Source organism: Salmo trutta, chromosome 11 (genome assembly GCF_901001165.1).
Source record: "Salmo trutta chromosome 11, fSalTru1.1, whole genome shotgun sequence".
Classification (NCBI taxonomy): domain Eukaryota; kingdom Metazoa; phylum Chordata; class Actinopteri; order Salmoniformes; family Salmonidae; genus Salmo; species Salmo trutta.
This window is the reverse complement of record NC_042967.1, coordinates 13,492,288-13,510,092: the sequence shown is the minus strand read 5'-3', so window position 1 is coordinate 13,510,092 and position 17,805 is coordinate 13,492,288. Positions and strand designations below refer to the sequence as shown.

Here is a 17,805-nt window from a genome sequence, read left to right as displayed (position 1 = left end):
TGGTCCTTCCCTGTATGCAAATGATTTGACAGATATTATTTCGAACAAATATGTATTTATTTATTTGAATTCACATATTAATGACAGTCAATGATTTTAGAGGGAGGGATAATAACCAGTTTCCCTGTCCAGATTCATCTACACAATGTCTGCTTGACTTCCTCCGGAGGTGGGCTGGAAGATCTGATCACAATGTGTCTTGATAGTTTACACCTGTCTAAAAATGTGGGCACCATCAAGCGGTACTGATGCACCAAGTCTGGAACCAACAGGAACCTGAACAGCTTCTATCCTCAAGCCATAAGACCGTTAAATAGTTAAATAGTAATCAATAGCTACCTGGACTATCTGCATTGACCCTTTTTGTACTAACTCATCACATATGCTGCTGTTACTGTTTACTGTCTATCCTGTTGCCTAGTAACTTCCCTACCTACATTATATGTACATATCTACTCCAATTATCTCATACCCCTGCATATTGACTCGGTACTGGTGCCCCGTGTACACTGAGTGTACAAGAACACATTGATCTTTCCATGACATAGACTGACCAGGTGAATCAAATCAAATCAAATTGTATTTGTCCCATGCTTACTTACAGGTGAAAGCTATGATCCATTATTGATGCCACTTGTTAAATCAGTGTAGATGAAGGGGAGGAGACAGTTTATAGAAGACCCGGAAGTAAAAGCCCCGTAAGTAAGCTCTTAGTCAACACCTGTTGTTCACAAAGCATGTGACAAATACAATTTGATTTGATTTAAACGGGGCTTCTCTCTCTTTCTCCCTCCCTCTCTGAACAGTAGCTTTGCTTAACAGACTTTTCAATTCAAGTAAACTTTAGGGAAAACTATGGCCGATGATCCACATTGGCCCTTGGGCTGGCTTTCCCCAAACATTTTCTCAACATCCCTCTGTACACTTTACCTAGCTAGAGAAAAAACCTTCTGTGACGGTGGAAATGTTAGTTGTCACATGCTTCGTAAACAACAGAGTGTAGAATAATAGTGTAATAGTGAAATGCTCAGTGACGTACATGAAATGAAGCACTTCCCAGCACTGGGCCACAACAGACAGACAGACAGACAGAGGGGGCAACCTATGTCAATGGATAGTGTTCTTTTACTAAGCAACCATCACTTGCTTACACTGTTAATACTAATAGTGGAAGGATGTTACACTATTGATTTACACTCATAGAACAATAAAAGACTGTCCGGCTCAACATGTCAATCTCAGAAATGAAGAATTTAGGGCCAAATAGACAAGCTCCTGTAGACAACCTCTGTGTGCTCAGATCTAACATTACGAGGATACATTTAAGGTGAGGTCACTGTTCCACACCCTGGCAGAAGGCCTCAATCTGTCTCCATTTGTAATCATCCTGCAACAACCTATCATTTCCTTTCCTGCTGAATCAAGGATTGTTAGTCACATAGAATGAATAGATTCTATGACTATTTTCTACGGGTTGTTATTCAAGAAGACAAATTCTGCTCTATGCTACATCGTCATCCTAGACGTCATCATCAAACAGACACTGTGACGAGGTTTTCAGACATGCTATAAACTTTAATAGACATATAGATATTTCTGAAAAGAAACAAAAGATAGCCCTAGGTTTTATTTACAATACATGATCAAAATCAAAATCGTCACATACAGCGGCAAAAACAATTGTAGAGAACTTAAATAACTTTGTTTGCGTAACTACTTAAATAATGAAAACGGTTACTCTATTTTATTCACACCACGCCGTCTCAGCAGCTAAAATGCAAGTTTCACATTAAGTGCTAAAATTATAGTATCGACTTTACAGCATGAGTTCCATTTGACGCATTATAGACCAGAGAGAACACTGGCGAGACAGAGGTTTAACAACTGCTGTCATTGAGGATACAGAGGAGAAAACAAAACAGAGAGAGAGAGAGAGAGAGAGAGTGAGAGGAATTGGAAAACCCTGAACACTTCTAACCATGCTTAGAACGGGAACTCAAAACAAAATATGATCGTAGAAATAAAGACATTCCAATTGTGTGGGGGGCAGGCACTTAAAGACAACATTGGCACAAGATGTAAGAGGTTGCTTTGCTCGTTGCTGAACTACTGTCAGGAGACTCAAGATTAATATGGTATCAAGGAATTTGCAATGGCACTATATCAAATGAACCAATCCTGATCAACCTGTAGATTAGTGGCGTTATGCGATGTGTTTTATACCGTCTTCTGAAGAAAGACAACACATCGATGGGCTCCAACATAATTAGAGTCTTTTTTTAAATTGACGTTTGGCTCGCCGAAAACGGTTTAGATCCCCAGCTTTGAGATGAGCAAAGTCTTCTTTATGCTGTTCATTTGTTAAGGGATCACAGTTCACCACAAAGTGGATCAAAGAAGTCTGGGTTCATACTTGACACATTTTATCATTCCATCTGTGTTATCTGAACGTCTCACAGTATGTAGAGTAGAGCGTCTGGTGTGAAACCATCTTTCATCTGATCTACCTGGAGGAACTCTTCTCATCCGACTGTGAACAGGCTCCAGTAAGTTGGTGGCCTAGCGAAACTTGTATCATTTCTAAAACAAAGACCAAACACCGACCGTTACGCTGCAGTTGAAGGCCACAGATAGAGGCGTTACTACGGGAAGGAAACACAGAGACCCTTGTGCTGTGTCTCAGTGATCGGTTCCAAACTCTTCCATTCAGGTGTAGACATGCATGGCCTTTAACACACGGTGCTGATCTGTACTGCACATGTCGCTGTGTGTTTTTATACAGTGGAAAAACACTGCATACGTTTTGTGTTAGCAAAAAAAAGAAAAAAAACCAACAACAAAAAACATGATTTCTTTTAAGCTTAATGCAAAACCACTTTCTACAAACACCGTCCTCTCCCATACATTATCACAGTTAAAAAAATAAACCCTCCTCTATCAAAACAATAGTAATGCTATATTATTTAGCAAGGCTAAGTAGTACTTAGTTCAGCTCTTTATGTATGAAATATACATCAGCTTCTGTCCCTTTATAACTACCACTGAAGTTGTGTAGCGAGTGTGTGTGTGTGTGTGTGTGTGTGTGTGTGTGTGAGAGAGAGATTAAGAGTGAGATTTGACCTGCTGCGTGCCACTGTGTTAGTGTGCGACAATGTCACTGCTGTATGACACCGAACTAGTCCCAACATAATCGTCTGCCCTTGATTGTGAAACACAAAAAATCATTACATTACAGTGCGTGGAGTTGATGACTCCATTTCAAATGTATGAAACTGGCGTTGACATTGGGAGTGCAAAGCTATGAGCTCTATCCTAACAATGTCATAGGCTCTGTCCCTAATAGCACCCTTGTTCCGTATGTAGCTCACTATTTTTGACGTGGGCCCATAGGGCTCTGGTCAAAAGCAGTGCACTATACGGGGAATAGGGTGCCATTTGGGACACACACCATATAAACTCTATAGATCTATAGATACCTGTTGAGTCCAAAGACACTCATTCTTCAGCTATGGATCCATTCTGTACATTGGCAGCATGTCAAGTGAGCGATGAACAACAAATCTATACCGCTGTATCATAACGTAGCTTTTTCTATGAAGATGAGCCCACAAAACATCACCCGGAGAACAGTGGGTCAAAATAACAATAATCATTATTATTACTGTGACATTGATCTATTGGTCGTTCATATTAGTGCCTTTAGACAAGATAGTACAGGACTCTGTATGGGGCTCTATACACGGCACAGTAAGATTATCAGAAACTCTTCAGTCAGTGACATTATTATTGCATTGCTGATGCTGAAGAGATTGGCATGTTCATTTAAAAGCTGTATATAGACTGTGTTTTGTTGGTGAAGGCAGACCCAAAGCTAACCCTCAGTATTGGGTTGTCCACTCTCCAGTCCTGGGGGATAACTTAAGTCACCACGCCTCCGCCCGCCTCGCCGTGTTTCAGCTCAGCCGACTCCCCTTTGCTCTCTGTAAGGCTTCAGTCAAAATGGCCGCTGTTTTTTTGTTGTTGTGTGGAGAGAACGCGAGGGGGTCTCCCTCTGTTCTCAGCAGGGGTGCAGTGCTAATATCAAGTCATCTGCATGGGGGTTCCAGAGTGGGAGAGAGAGAAGGATAGGAACTTTCTCCTGGAGAAGAAGAGTATAAAAGAGCTTATGTAGCCACAGTGGAGGTCCAACCATTAGACCATAGACGACGATTGCCATGCATTCAACCATCACGTTGCTGTGTCTGTCTGTGTGATGGTCTCTGGAGGGATGCTTGGCCTGGATGCCTGGTGTACGTAGCCTACCGGAGTTTATGGGCAGGAAGATGACCAGAGTCTGGGTGTTGACGGGGACAGGGTACGTCCAGACAGGGGGGTGTGTCTCAGGGGTGAATCACGGAGTAGGGAGGCTCTGCTTGGGCTTCTCCGGTGGTTGAGTAAGGGGGTCCGGGGGAAGGGGGGGTGCGGTGGGAGTGGACCCCCTCCCCATGCCCCTATACCATGTAGCTAGTGAGGTTCAGCAGGTACGAGGTCATGTCTATGATGTGGTCCAGGATGCCGTCCTCCTCCTGGTCGCTAGGCATGCCCCGCTCGCCCTTCTCACACTGGGCGCCCGAGTAGCCACTCTTACACAGGCAGTTGTGGGGCTCAACACACACGCCTCCGTTACGACAGGCCGGCTCGCATTTAGCTGTGAGAGAGAGAGGGAGGGAGAGGGGGAGAGGGGGAGAGAGGAGAGAGAGACAGAGAGGATATCTTGACAAGCTATAACAACCCATTCATAAACATGTTATGTGGTTCCACTATGGATCCAAAGTAGTATATTTGATACATATCAACATTACTCAAGATATACAGTAGAATTCTTCACATTATTGTGTAACTCTTGTTATACAGTAGGTCTCAGCTACTCTGCAGAGGGTTATTATGTAATGTTATACTAATATTCTAGGTTATGGTTGAACACTTCAAACAGCACTTTTCTCTGACTCACCCACTCTGCAGAAGGGTCCCTCCCAGCCGGCGCTGCAGCAACACTTCCCGGTGGGGGTACAGTGTCCGTTCTTACACTGCCGTGAGCAGGCCGTTCCCAGCAGCTCCGGGGCCTCCACCTGTCTCTGACACTCCTTAGGGACCGCGGGCCTGCAGGGGCCACACAGGGAGGGCAACGGTCACACACTCTAAAGGCTCATGCACACTGTTCTGAGGCATTACATACGGATATGTGGCCTTTCTTTCACACACCATATTCTCACACATACACACACACACACACACACACACACACACACACACACACACACACACACACACACACACACACACACACACACACACACACACACACACACACACACACACACACACACACACACACACACACACACACACACACACACACACACACACACACACACACACACAGAGGCAGCAGCAGTGGTGCCATAGCAGCAGAACACTTAACTGGCTCCACCAGAATGTGCCTTTACATAACATTGATGTGATGGAAAGGAGTCATGGAGGGAGAATGAATGAATGTTTGAGTACGGACAGACTCTGTGTGTGACAGGGTTCTTTCTGGAATATTCTGTTTCTGGAATGTTGTTAATGAGTTTTTGAGTATAATAATTCATTTGGAGCATCAGAGGTTGGGAGGCTGGGGGAATGGTGGACTGACTGAATGGCTGGACCAGGGTTTTATTTCCACTGAGGACATGTGTGTGTGTGTGTGTGTGTGTGTGTGTGTGTCTAAGCCACCGGGAACAGGCCACCAGGAACAGCCATTCGCTGCTGCAATTCAGCATGACGCGTTCTACGTGATGGAATTCAAATGTGAATTGCCTGTTGGCTTGTGTGTGTTTCTGTGTGTGTGGATGAGGCCAAACAGCATCGACTAATGAGGCAAGACAAGCCTCAGCCAGGCAGTGTATTGACATATCCATCAGGCATTCACACACACACACACACACACACACACACACACACACACACACACACACACACACACACACACACACACACACACACACACACACACACACACACACACAGTGGTAGTGGTATGGAAAACAGAGAGCCTGGTGGGAGTGCTGTGGAGTGGTCAGTGCATGTGTGTAGAGTCTGTTATGATGATAATGATGCTGGACTCTGCCTACTGGACTCTATGCCTGCCGGACTCTCTGCCTGCTGGATTCTCTGCCTGCCGGACTCTCTGCCTGCCGGACTCTCTGCCTGCTGGACTCTCTGCCTGCTGGACTCTCTGCCTGCTGGACTCTCTGCCTGCTGGACTCTCTGCCTGCTGGATTCTCTGCCTGCCGGATTCTCTGCCTGCTGGACTCTCTGCCTGCTGGACTCTCTGCCTGCTGGATTCTCTGCCTGCTGAACTCTCTGCCTGCTGGATTCTCTGCCTGCTGGATTATCTGCCTGCTGAATTCTCTGCCTGCTGGACTCTCTGGGCGCTGTAGAGACCTAATGCTGTAGATAAATAACGCTGAGAGAGAATGCTGTAGCGATAATGCTGTAGAGACATCTAATGCTATAGCGAGATAATCCTGGAGAGAATATAATGCTGTAGAGAGATAATGCCGCAGAGAGATAATGCTGTAGATGGATAATGTTGGTGAGAGCTCTAATGCTGTAGAGAGATAATTCTAGGGAGAGCTCCAATGCTGTAGAGAGATAATGCTATAGAGAAATAATGCTAAGGAGATCTAATGACCAATGGACAGACAGGAGCCACAACTGAATGTGATATTGGGGTCTGGTTGTGAATGAACTGACTTACTGACTGTGGTTGGTTAGTGCTCAAAGGAGGGGCTCCTGGCCTGTGTTGTGTGTGTGTGTGAGTGAGTAAGTGAGTTAGGGGGTCCTAGTCAGGGTTCTGGGGGTATGTGAGTGGGGCGTCGGACACCGTGGCTGGGAGAGTGTTGTTCTGACAGCCACATTGACTGATGGCAGTCCCGGGGCAGTACCACAGCCTAGAGGGGGTCTCTAGGGGGTGGAGGGGTGGGTGGGCGATTCCCATGCTCCGCTCCCCTCAGCACCCACCCAACCCTGTGCCTTTTCTCATCCACACTCTGGGCCTTTGTTGTGACAGGCTGCACGTAGTTAAAACTGAGAGAAGGAGGGACAGAAAGAGAGAGGGTGGGAGAGTGATGGAGTTGGGAGAAAGAGACCAGGGTGAGAGAGAGAGAAAAGGGGGACAGCTAGTCCCTGGAGGATTGGGGTACAACACTGTTAATAGTGTCAGGCGGGCAGGGGTCAGCCACGGCTATTGCCCCTCATCAGTTTGTATTAGTGCCATGGGTGGCCATGGTCCCGGGTGAAAACAACACCTGCCGGAGCGCCACTTGACAAAGGCAGCTGGGTCAACAGGCACTGTGGGAATGTATAAACTCGGCGAGAACACTTGCATAAAACACAGACTGATGAAGACTGATAAATTAAAGGAGGGCCGCTTATTAGTTTGAGTGTCCACGGGGCTGGGCCGGGCTGGTCCCAATGGTTTATATATACACTAGATGACTAATAGGGGGCGCTGTTTTGAAGCCCCCTGAGCCTCCATCGTTGTAAAAAAGAAAATTGGAAGCTTTAGAAATGCATTTATTAATGTCTACATTCATTTTTGCCACATTCATTCTATTACAGACACCTTAATGCATCATCTTAAATTATATTATGTGAGCTAAACATAAAAATTAAAAATTAAAAAATATATAAAAACATAAAGTATATATATTTTTTATTACTAATGTTACTGTCCCCGCTACAACAAAAAAATACTTCAATACATGTAATTTTGAACTTAAAACATTTAATTGAAATACTGTAGAATTCCATTAATTCCTATGGAGGACTGCTCCTACTGGGGGAGTGCCAATATGGCCGACCGGTGGCTTCAAAAACCTCTCAATGGCCAATGCATATCATCAGCCATCTAGGGTTTGTATACATTATTGGCTGGTTCCTAACACTCTTAGAAAAAAGGGTTCCAAAGGGGTTCTTCGGCTGTCCCCATAGGAGAACCTTTTTGGTTACATGTAGAACCTTTTTAGGTTCCATTTAGAACCCTCTGTGTTCTACCTGGAACCATACAGCGTTCTTCAAACGGTTCTCAAATGTGGACAGCCGAAGAACCCTTTTAGGTTCTAGATAGCTTCTTTTTTTCAAAGTGTAGTCCTAGTGGCTGAATGGAGGAGGGAGGCGGGGTGGTGGTGGGGGGGGGATGTATGGAGCTCTGCTTGGCTCAGCTGCCTCCCTTCCCACCTCCCCCTTTGTTCCAGAACAGGAGACATCAGCCAGGGACCATATGCTGAGCCTGATCCCTGATCAGCTCCCTCTTATTCACAACACAGCCCTCTTTATAATATCTCACCGCCTCAAAAGTCACCCCAGATCAAATCATACAGCTGATTGATATAGGGGATGCTATTAGTGAGGGATACTCTAGCGACTATCAGATTTATTTCACTTAAAGCTTTGATAGTGATGGGTGACTGGTAGCCTGGGAGTTGGTGGGGAGGGTTTTGGGAAGGAATGTGTTGGGGCTATGTGCTGGGGCTTGCTTGATTGGCATGAGGTGTATGTGAGAAAAAAGCCCTGGAGTGGTGTACATTGTGCCTCCCAACAATGGCTAAATCAAACGGCCCAGTGTGAGTCCTTTGGCTGTTTTGTCATCCGGCTCCATTGTTTGGGGGCTCCTTTGTGGTTTCATCCCTTGTTTTAATTGTGTCAGAAATGTACTGTGTATTGTAGGAGCCAGGGCCATTCAGTGGAGCAGCTTTGCCAAGGGCAGGACCACAGTAGTGCAGCAGGAGGGACATCTGAATAAGAGAGCTGGCTTTTTTTAGCCAGCATATCGGGAGCTGGGAGCTATCTTACAACACACACACACACACACACACACACCTCCCCCCCAGTACTTCCTGTAATTTGTGACTTCCATAGTGACTTCATAAAGGAGGTCCCAGAGCCCTATTCTCTGTCCACTGGGTCTTCTCAACCTCTTTACTCAACACAATTCAATCAGAGGACTGCACCTGACTCAACTAAACCCCAAACTGTGTGAAAAGTATATTATGACACAGGAGAACCATTTCCTCCCTCTTTGGACAAAAGCCTGTTTAGATGGAAAGACCAAAAAAATGTATTACTGTTATCAGCAGGAGTTCTTACTGTTTCAATGGTCTCGCTACGAAAAGGATTTTTCCCCCATTCAGGTTCCAGACGGAATAGTGAGGACTGGATAGAATTTGGTTTTGAATAAAACGTGGCTCTGTCCCTTCCATTCTTATACGCAATAAACAACCTGGCAGTTACATACTGTACAGCTTTACAATGTGGCCATTGACAACCCCCACATAACCAACCCACCCAATACCTGGAGGCTGTGTTTGTTTGTGTCTCTCCTCTCTCAAGGAACGAAGCCTCCTCCTCTGCTTCTAAATGGATGTTAGCACCAGAAATAAATACAAGTCTCTCTCTCTCTCTCTCTCTCTCTCTCCCATGGGGACCTGAGATAAGACATATTCAATGAAGCATTGCATGTCTCAATCAGACATTATACTGATCTAATTATAGAAAAGAGGGGAAAAGGAAAAATTAAAAACAGTGCTGAAACCCGTTGAAGCCTTGGGGAAGCCAGCATATCGTGTGTGAGTGTGATGCATATGGACTAGGTTTGAATCCCGGGCAAGGCCGCAAGGTATTTTTAAACAGCTCTGTCTCCTTCCACAGTAGAGCCAGTAAACAATGCCACATGATCCTACTCTGCCTCTGTGTTGTATATTTACAAATGAAATCTCTCTCAGTCCAGAATTTCCACGACAGTGTCCACATGGGACAGACACAACGCATAATGATGTTACTGAGACGCATGGTGGCCTATTTATTATTGGACGGTACCCGACTGACAAACAAATACCTACAAATGAAGTCGGCGCGCTGCCGGGACGTGTGTTTACCCCAAAACATTGCAGAGGGGTTTAGGTGATTTTCCTCTTTCGCTCCCCTCCCCAGTCTCCTACCTCCTAACGCCCCCCTCCTCTTCCCCAAACATACATGTAATGAAAACACCATGTGGGTGGATGGTGGATGTTGTGGGACCCCCGGACCACCACAGGCTCGCCTCTCAGAAATACAAGTCTTCTGTAAAGGAGGAGGGTGAGGGGGCGCCAGGTACCCCAGAAGGGGTAGAGGAGGACGGGTGGCCCACCAAACGTGATAACGCAGCAAGGTCAGAAACATTAGCTGCCCCCTTCCCTCCCCTTCTCCATCCTCCCTGTAACGAGATACTAATAACGAAGTGAGTGAGTCTGTGTGTGTGTGTGTGTGTGTGCACGTGCGTGCGTAGAAGCCGGACTCCCAGCACCACACAGGCCACTATACAGACTAAACAAGCCCAAAATATGGGTGGAAAGAATTGTTGTTTGGGAAAAATGTGTCCATGCCAAAAAACCTAAATAAAACGTTGAGCTGGGCAGCAAGGGGCCCGTAGAAACATCTGTGTCCTAATTAATTGTGACTTGGTTGGTACTGTCATCACCTTAGCAATAATTCGCCAGGGATCTGTTTCTATTGTCCCACACACGCAAGCACACATACACGCAAGCACAGACACACACACACTCCAATAAAGTGAAATGGACTTAAGGAAACATTATTCTGTCGCCTTCCTGGACTTAACTCCCACTGTAAGCCCAGTGAAATGTTTTTAGATGCTCCACATGCCTCCCTGCCAACTTCACTTAAGCTGAAGAACCTAAACCTACATGAGGATCTCTAGTTCTCCATTCCAGTGTGCTGAAAAGGGGGACTGGATGATTTCTGGGTGGCTGAGGGTGGAAAGACACAGCTTGATGAGCGATTGGTTTGAATTAGAAAGTGAGGGGATCTGGTTGTGTTCAATGTAATTTCTCATGATTCAGACTATATATGAGTGACATTCAAGGCCTACACGTCTCAGATGTTGGCTGCGGTGGAGGGGGACTTCATACACCCCATATACGTACCTCCTGGTGTGTTGGGAGAAATGTTTTTCACATGTACTAGGGTTGACGCAAACACCATTTGTTAAAGATTCATGATTATCGAAAATATTGAATAGAGTAAAACACATGGTAAAATGTTTAGCACGCATACAACAATGATTAACAGGCACCCGTCTCCTCTAGTAATATTTACCACCAGGAACTCCAGCACATTATCAGCTGTGTGCCACCTGGATTGTTGGGACGCAGCAGGGCACATTGTTGGGACACAGCATCCCTTCATTAAAACCCAAACCACCAGATATTCCAGTCACATGTAACAAATCCCTCCCTACGACTATGAGGAAAACATTACCACTCGTCGACAGGTGCCCTCCGTTCTCTCCAGGAGTGTATAAGCAGCCCTGTCAAACGCTACGAAAATACCCAGCGAGCCACGTGTGCTCGCTCTCTCTCTCTCCCCTCTCCTCGCTCTCTCTCTCCCCTCTCCTCTCTCTTTCCTCTCTCCTATCCTCCCTCTCTCTCTCTAACAGGGCCCGCTGGTAGTGCTGGTGTTAGAAACGGTATGCTTACTCTCCAATTACCACGCTGAGATTTGTGTTGGCTGGGGAACCGGCCGTTGTGTGATGATTTGTTTAAGGGGATAAGAGCCCTGGTGTGTGCGTGCGTGTGTGTGATGTATTGGAGAGGTGTAGAAAACAAGGGATGGAGGGAGGTATGGCGTTCCCTCTCCCTGTGAAGTTGTGATCCTGCACTGCCACTATATCTGCTGTGTGTAGATATATGGGCAGGCCACAGACACACATGCGCGCGCACACACAAAGAAAGTTGTGTTCTTTACCTTTTAGGGTCCACTAGCTTGTAGAGCTTCCCACTGTGTGACTGAGCCATGCTTTTACTGGTAGCCAGGATGTACACTTCACCTGGGGGTGAGGAGAACAGGGGTTACATGGGAAATGTAGTCCAGGCATCAGCCCTATCTATTGAGAGCAAATTAGAGAAGAGAAAGCGAGAGCGAGAGAGAGAGGGAGAGAAGAGAGAGAACGAGAGAAAGAGAGAGAGCGAGAGAGAGAAAAAAGGGCAACCAGTTAAGAAGCCCTGTTGCCACAAGAAAAGGGCAACCTGTGAAGACCAGCATTGTAAATACAACCCATATATTTATGTTTATTTATTTTCCCTTTTGTACTTTATCTATTTGCACATAATTTAATATTTGTAATGTCTTTATTATTTTGGAACTTTTGTGAGTGTAATATTTACTGTTAATTTGTATTGGTTATTTCACTTTTGTGAAAGTTCACTTGCTTTGGCAATGTTAACATACAGTTGAAGTCGGAAGTTTACATACACCTTAGCCAAATATATTTAAATCAGTTTTCATAATTCCTGACATTTAATCCTAGTAAAAATTCCCTGTCTTAGGTCAGTTAGATCACCACTTTATTTTAAGAATGTGAAATGTCAGAATAATAGTAGAGAGAACTATATATTTCAGCTTTTATTTCTTTCATCACATTCCCAGTGGGTCAGAAGTTTACATACACTCAATTTGTATTTGGTAGCATTGCCTTTAAATTGTTTAACTTGGGTCAAACATTTCGGGTAGCCTTCCACAAGCTTCACACAATAGGATGGGTGAATTTTGGCCCATTCCTCCTGACAGAGCTGATGTAACTGAGTCAGGTTTGTAGGCCTCCTTGCTCGCACACACTTTTTCAGATTTTCTATAGGATTGAGGTCAGGGCTTTGTTGTCCTTAAGCCATTTTGCCACAACTTTGGAAGTATGCTTGGGATCATTGTCCATTTGGAAGACCCATTTGCGACCAAGCTTTAACTTCCTGACTGATGTCTTGAGATGTTGCTTCAATATATCTACATCATTTTCCTCCCTCATGACGCCATCTATTTTGTGAAGTGCACCAGTCCCTCCTGCAGCAAAGCACCCCCACAACATGATGCTGCCACCCCCGTGCTTCACAGTTTGGATGGTGTTCTTCGGCTTGCAAGCCTCCTCCTTTTTCCTCCAAAGATAATGATGGTCATTATGGCCAAACAGTTCTATTTTTGTTTCATCAGACCAGAGGACATTTCTCCAAAAAGTACGATCTTTGTCCCCATGTGCAGTTGCAAACCGCAGTCTGGCTTTTTTATGGCGGTTTTGGAGCAGTGGCTTCTTCCTTGCTGAGTGGCCTTTCAGGTTATGTCGATATAGGACTTGTTTTACTGTGGATATAGATACTTTTGTACCTGTTTCCTCCAGCATCTTCACAAGGTCCTTTGGTGTTGTTCTGGGATTGATTTGCACTTTTCGCACCAAAGTACGTTCATCTCTAGGAGACAGAACACGTCTCCTTCCTGAGCGGTATGAAGGCTGCATGGTCCCATGGTGTTTATACTTGCGTACTATTGTTTGTATAGATGAACGTGGTACCTTCAGGCATTTGGAAATTGCTCCCAAGGATGAACCAGACTTGTTGAGGTCTACAATTTGTTTTTCTTAGGTCTTGGCTGATTTCTTTAGATTTTCCCATGATGTCAAGCAAAGAGGCAGTGAGTTTGAAGGTAGACCTTGAAATACATACACAGGTACACCTCCAATTGACTCAAATTATGTCAATTAGCCTATCAGAAGCTTCTAAAGCCATGACATCATTTTCTGGAATTTTCCAAGCTGTTTATAGGCACAGTCAACTTAGTGTATGTAAACTTCTGACCCACTGGACTGTGATACAGTGAATTATAAGTGAAATAATCTGTCTGTAAACAATTATTGGAAAAATTACTTGTGTCATGCACAAAGTAGATGTCCTAACCGACTTGCCAAAACTATAGTTTGTTAACAAGAAAATTGTGGCGTGGTTGAAAAACAAGTTTTAATGACTCCAACATAAGTGTATGCAAACTTCCAAATTCAACTGTATGTTTCCCATGCCAATAGACCCGTTAAATTGATATTGAAATTGAGAGAGAAACAGAGAGAAGAGAAGAGGCCCTGCTCAGGGTCCCTGCAGCGCTGCACTTGCCATGGGACTTGGGAGAGAGTGAGTATCACGGGACAACTGAATACTCCTGACTGGAACCAGGCGAGTCATTTAATGAGGAGCAAGCCCACAACACGGCTCCATAAGAGGACAAATTGTAAACATGTGTCAATGGGGCCCTGTTGTGGGAAGCCAGCCCAGCTCAGCACAGCCCTCCACCATTCGCCTACCCCCGCCCCATTTACACATCATGAACAAAAGCAAAAATCTTCAACTAACACCACGCCAAGATACTGGCAAGTCCCATGGTTAACCCTGTGTGCCCGCTGTATGCCAATATGGATAATTAGTTTTCTGCAAAACATGAGCTCACAGTGAGTCCTTTTGTCAAACGGGGATACAATGAATTGGGTTCAGTGGGTTTGTTGATGTAGCAAACCTAACCTCACCTAAGATGGTATGACTGGCAGGCTGGTAAACAATAACACAGGCCAGAAACATTCATCACCAGGTGGCCAACTACATGTCATATCAGTAGGCTCTTTGAGGCCTGGTGCTATCGTATGGAAATGACCATATAATCCTTCAGGAAGCAGGGAGACTTTAATATCCTGCTGCTGGAACGTGCCATGGAGGAAAGGTGACACGGCGGGAAGGGATGAAGGTATTAGTTCCCCTCACACAGCGTGTGTGACCTCTGTTGGTTTTCTGGTCCAACATCATGAATATCACTCGAATAACGGCTTGAATTTGAGACTCCGCGGACGTTTTTCCCCTCACTTCCTAATCTCGGAAACTCAATTGGAGCCGTCTTGTTTCTAAACCCAACCGAGTGGAAACATGTTGAACATTGACATCGCACTCCAGAGATGTACTATGTAAATACATGTACCATTGTTCCATATACAATGCCCCAATGATTCTGAACTAGAGTTTTCCACAGTTTTGACAATCTGCCATTGGGTGTAAACACGGATTTCAGGATGGCTTGACACTCTGCAATCTATCTACTGCATCCAGACCCTTTGTTGACAAAAGCTTTCACTCATAACATCAGCTCAGATGTAGAGAGACACCCAGAAACACACAGAAAATGCCATATAATAATGTGGCTATACATGTAGGGGCCAGTCTTTAGACTAGAGAGAGTTGGGTTAAATCCCAAACTGCACCCTATTCCCTATTTATTGCACTACTTTCAACAAGGGCCCATAGTGCTCTGGTCAAAAAGGACTGCACTATATTGGGAATAGGGTACCATTTTGGAAACAGCCTTTGTGCTGGTTCTACTGACCTAGTTGGTCCTCTCCGAAGCCCAGGATATGTCCCACCAGAGCGGAGCCACAGGAGCTGCTGGTCCCCAGACACAGAGCTTTCTCCTGCCACTGGTCCCTCGCCGCCGCTGAGCCCTTCTGGAGGATCCGCAGGTTCCTGAAACGCACACATACGCACACACACAAAAACACAGCACAACATCAGCACACTGTTACAGTAATGCTAGCATTAAGCACAGGTCAGGGGTCAGCAAAAACGGCACATTGTTTCCTTCCAGGTCACAGCACAACAGTCTTGTGTTTCAGTGCCTTAGTGTGCATGAAGTCTTTTGGTTTCCAAATAAACATGATGCCAAAATCCTCCTCGCCCTTTCACAACAACGTGGCCCCTCAAAAACTGAAATGAGACTAAGTGGCTGCGAGTCATTTTTCCAAACACATTGCCATGATGTCTCAATAGCGTACTTCCTTCAGAGTCTTTATTTCCTTTGTTTATTCAAGAGGCGAGGTTTGACTTCAGCAAGAGAGGAAGATTAATTATCAACCAATGAGACGTGTGAACAACACGAGGCCGTAGCCAAACGGACCAACCAACCGGGGCAGGAAATCACGTCTCCATTTACAGTGAATGAGCCTGAGCAGTAGTAGTGTCAGTAATGTGATAGTAATGTTTTCCCCCCAACGTGGATGGAACACTGGGTTTATGTTGGCACGGTGACCATGGACAGAATCAGGGGATGGACGTCAATTGGCATGGTGTTTACCTCAGAGTTACGTTCACCATAGCAAAGTTGGGTTACTGAACACAGCTGTTTGTGTTTGTTCAATCCAAAGTCAATGAACACTAGAACGGTTCGAGAATGTTCCAAATGAGAAAACAATGACGTTTGATTCAAACTAGCTACACATTTAATCTAGATCATTTGACGATAAATAAAAACCCTGTTATAATATTTAGAACTTATAAACTTACCCGTTCTTGTCTCCAAACACATAGCTCCCGTAGAGCCTTCTGGACTGACAGCCTCTGTAGATGAACCCTCCCACAGGTGCTGCTCCTCCACTGGTCGCCAGGTCAAAGATGGACGCCTCGTTCTCTACAGAAACACACAGATACACAGGCATTTGACAGCTTGACCAAAATATGACTAGCTACATCTTAGATATTACACATATAATATGGGTATTGCAGGGAGTTTCACTCTGTCTATTCCCTACACTCATAGGAAAAAAAAGTTCCAAAAGGGTTCTGTGGCTGTCCCCTTAGGAGAACCCTTTTCGATTCCAGGTAGAACCCCTTCTTGGGGTTCTACAAAGGGTGCTCCTATGAGGACAGACGAAGAACCCTTTTTGGTTCTAGATAGCACCTTTTTTTCTAAGAGTGTACAATAGTATTCTTCTGTGGTGGCAAACATGGGACCATACCTTCACTCTGCACCTGGAGCTGCCATGGTCAGACCCTAGCCTAATGACTGTGACTCCCTGAGACCTGGAGCTGCCATGGTCAGACCCTAGCCTAATGACTGTGACTCCCTGAGACCTGGAGCTGCCATGGTCAGACCCTAGCCTAATGACTGTGGCTCCCTGAGACCTGGAGCTGCCATGGTCAGACCCTAGCCTAATGACTGTGACTCCCTGAGACCTGGAGCTGCCATGGTCAGACCCTAGCCTAATGACTGTGACTCCCTGAGACCTGGAGCTGTCATGGTCAGACCCTAGCCTAATGACTGTGACTCCCTGAGACCTGGAGCTGCCATGGTCAGACCCTAGCCTAATGACTGTGGCTCCCTGAGACCTGGAGCTGCCATGGTCAGACCCTAGCCTAATGACTGTGGCTCCCTGAGACCTGGAGCTGCCATGGTCAGACCCTAGCCTAATGACTGTGACTCCCTGAGACCTGGAGCTGCCATGGTCAGACCCTAGCCTAATGACTGTGACTCCCTGAGACCTGGAGCTGCCATGGTCAGACCCTAGCCTAATGACTGTGACTCCCTGAGACCTGGAGCTGCCATGGTCAGACCCTAGCCTAATGACTGTGACTCCCTGAGACCTGGAGCTGCCATGGTCAGACCCTAGCCTAATGACTGTGACTCCCTGAGACCTGGAGCTGCCATGGTCAGACCCTAGCCTAATGACTGTGACTCCCTGAGACCTGGAGCTGCCATGGTCAGACCCTAGCCTAATGACTGTGACTCCCTGAGACCTGGAGCTGCCATGGTCAGACCCTTGCCTAATGACTGTGACTCCCTGAGACCTGGGTGTGATTTATGCCCACTCTAATGAGTCCTGTTTTCTCTGTTGGTGTAGTAAGAGAAAATGATATCCATGTTTACTGCCATCTGTCACGAGTCCATTAGTATGTAGTGGAGGGTGGTTTCAATTACTGTGACTGAGGCCTTGCCTTGTTAAAAACAACTTTGCTAAACTGGATTAAAATGTAATGTCGATGTAGGGCTTTAACTGCCACCATACCTCTTCATTAACGTTGAAACTGAACGAATTAAGTGATGGTTGTACTAAATAGCGCAGGAGGTTGATGATGGAGTTTTAGTGTATTTTTGGGA

The 17,805-nt window shown here is 45.6% G+C and overlaps 1 protein-coding gene across 1 annotated transcript in view; it reads right to left on the bottom strand.

Moving 5' to 3' along the window:
- Positions 1 to 1,554: 1,554 nt before the first annotated feature.
- Positions 1,555 to 17,805, bottom strand: part of LOC115202241 (hedgehog-interacting protein) — a 45,929-nt gene continuing 29,678 nt past the window's right edge. Inside the window, exons 9-13 of the mRNA XM_029766230.1 lie at positions 16,215 to 16,338; positions 15,262 to 15,398; positions 11,827 to 11,908; positions 4,991 to 5,139; positions 1,555 to 4,687 (exon numbers count right to left, since the gene is read on the bottom strand). Coding sequence (XP_029622090.1) covers positions 4,491 to 4,687; positions 4,991 to 5,139; positions 11,827 to 11,908; positions 15,262 to 15,398; positions 16,215 to 16,338 — 689 coding nt within the window. The 3' untranslated portion in view covers positions 1,555 to 4,490. The remainder of the gene's footprint in view (positions 4,688 to 4,990; positions 5,140 to 11,826; positions 11,909 to 15,261; positions 15,399 to 16,214; positions 16,339 to 17,805) is intronic.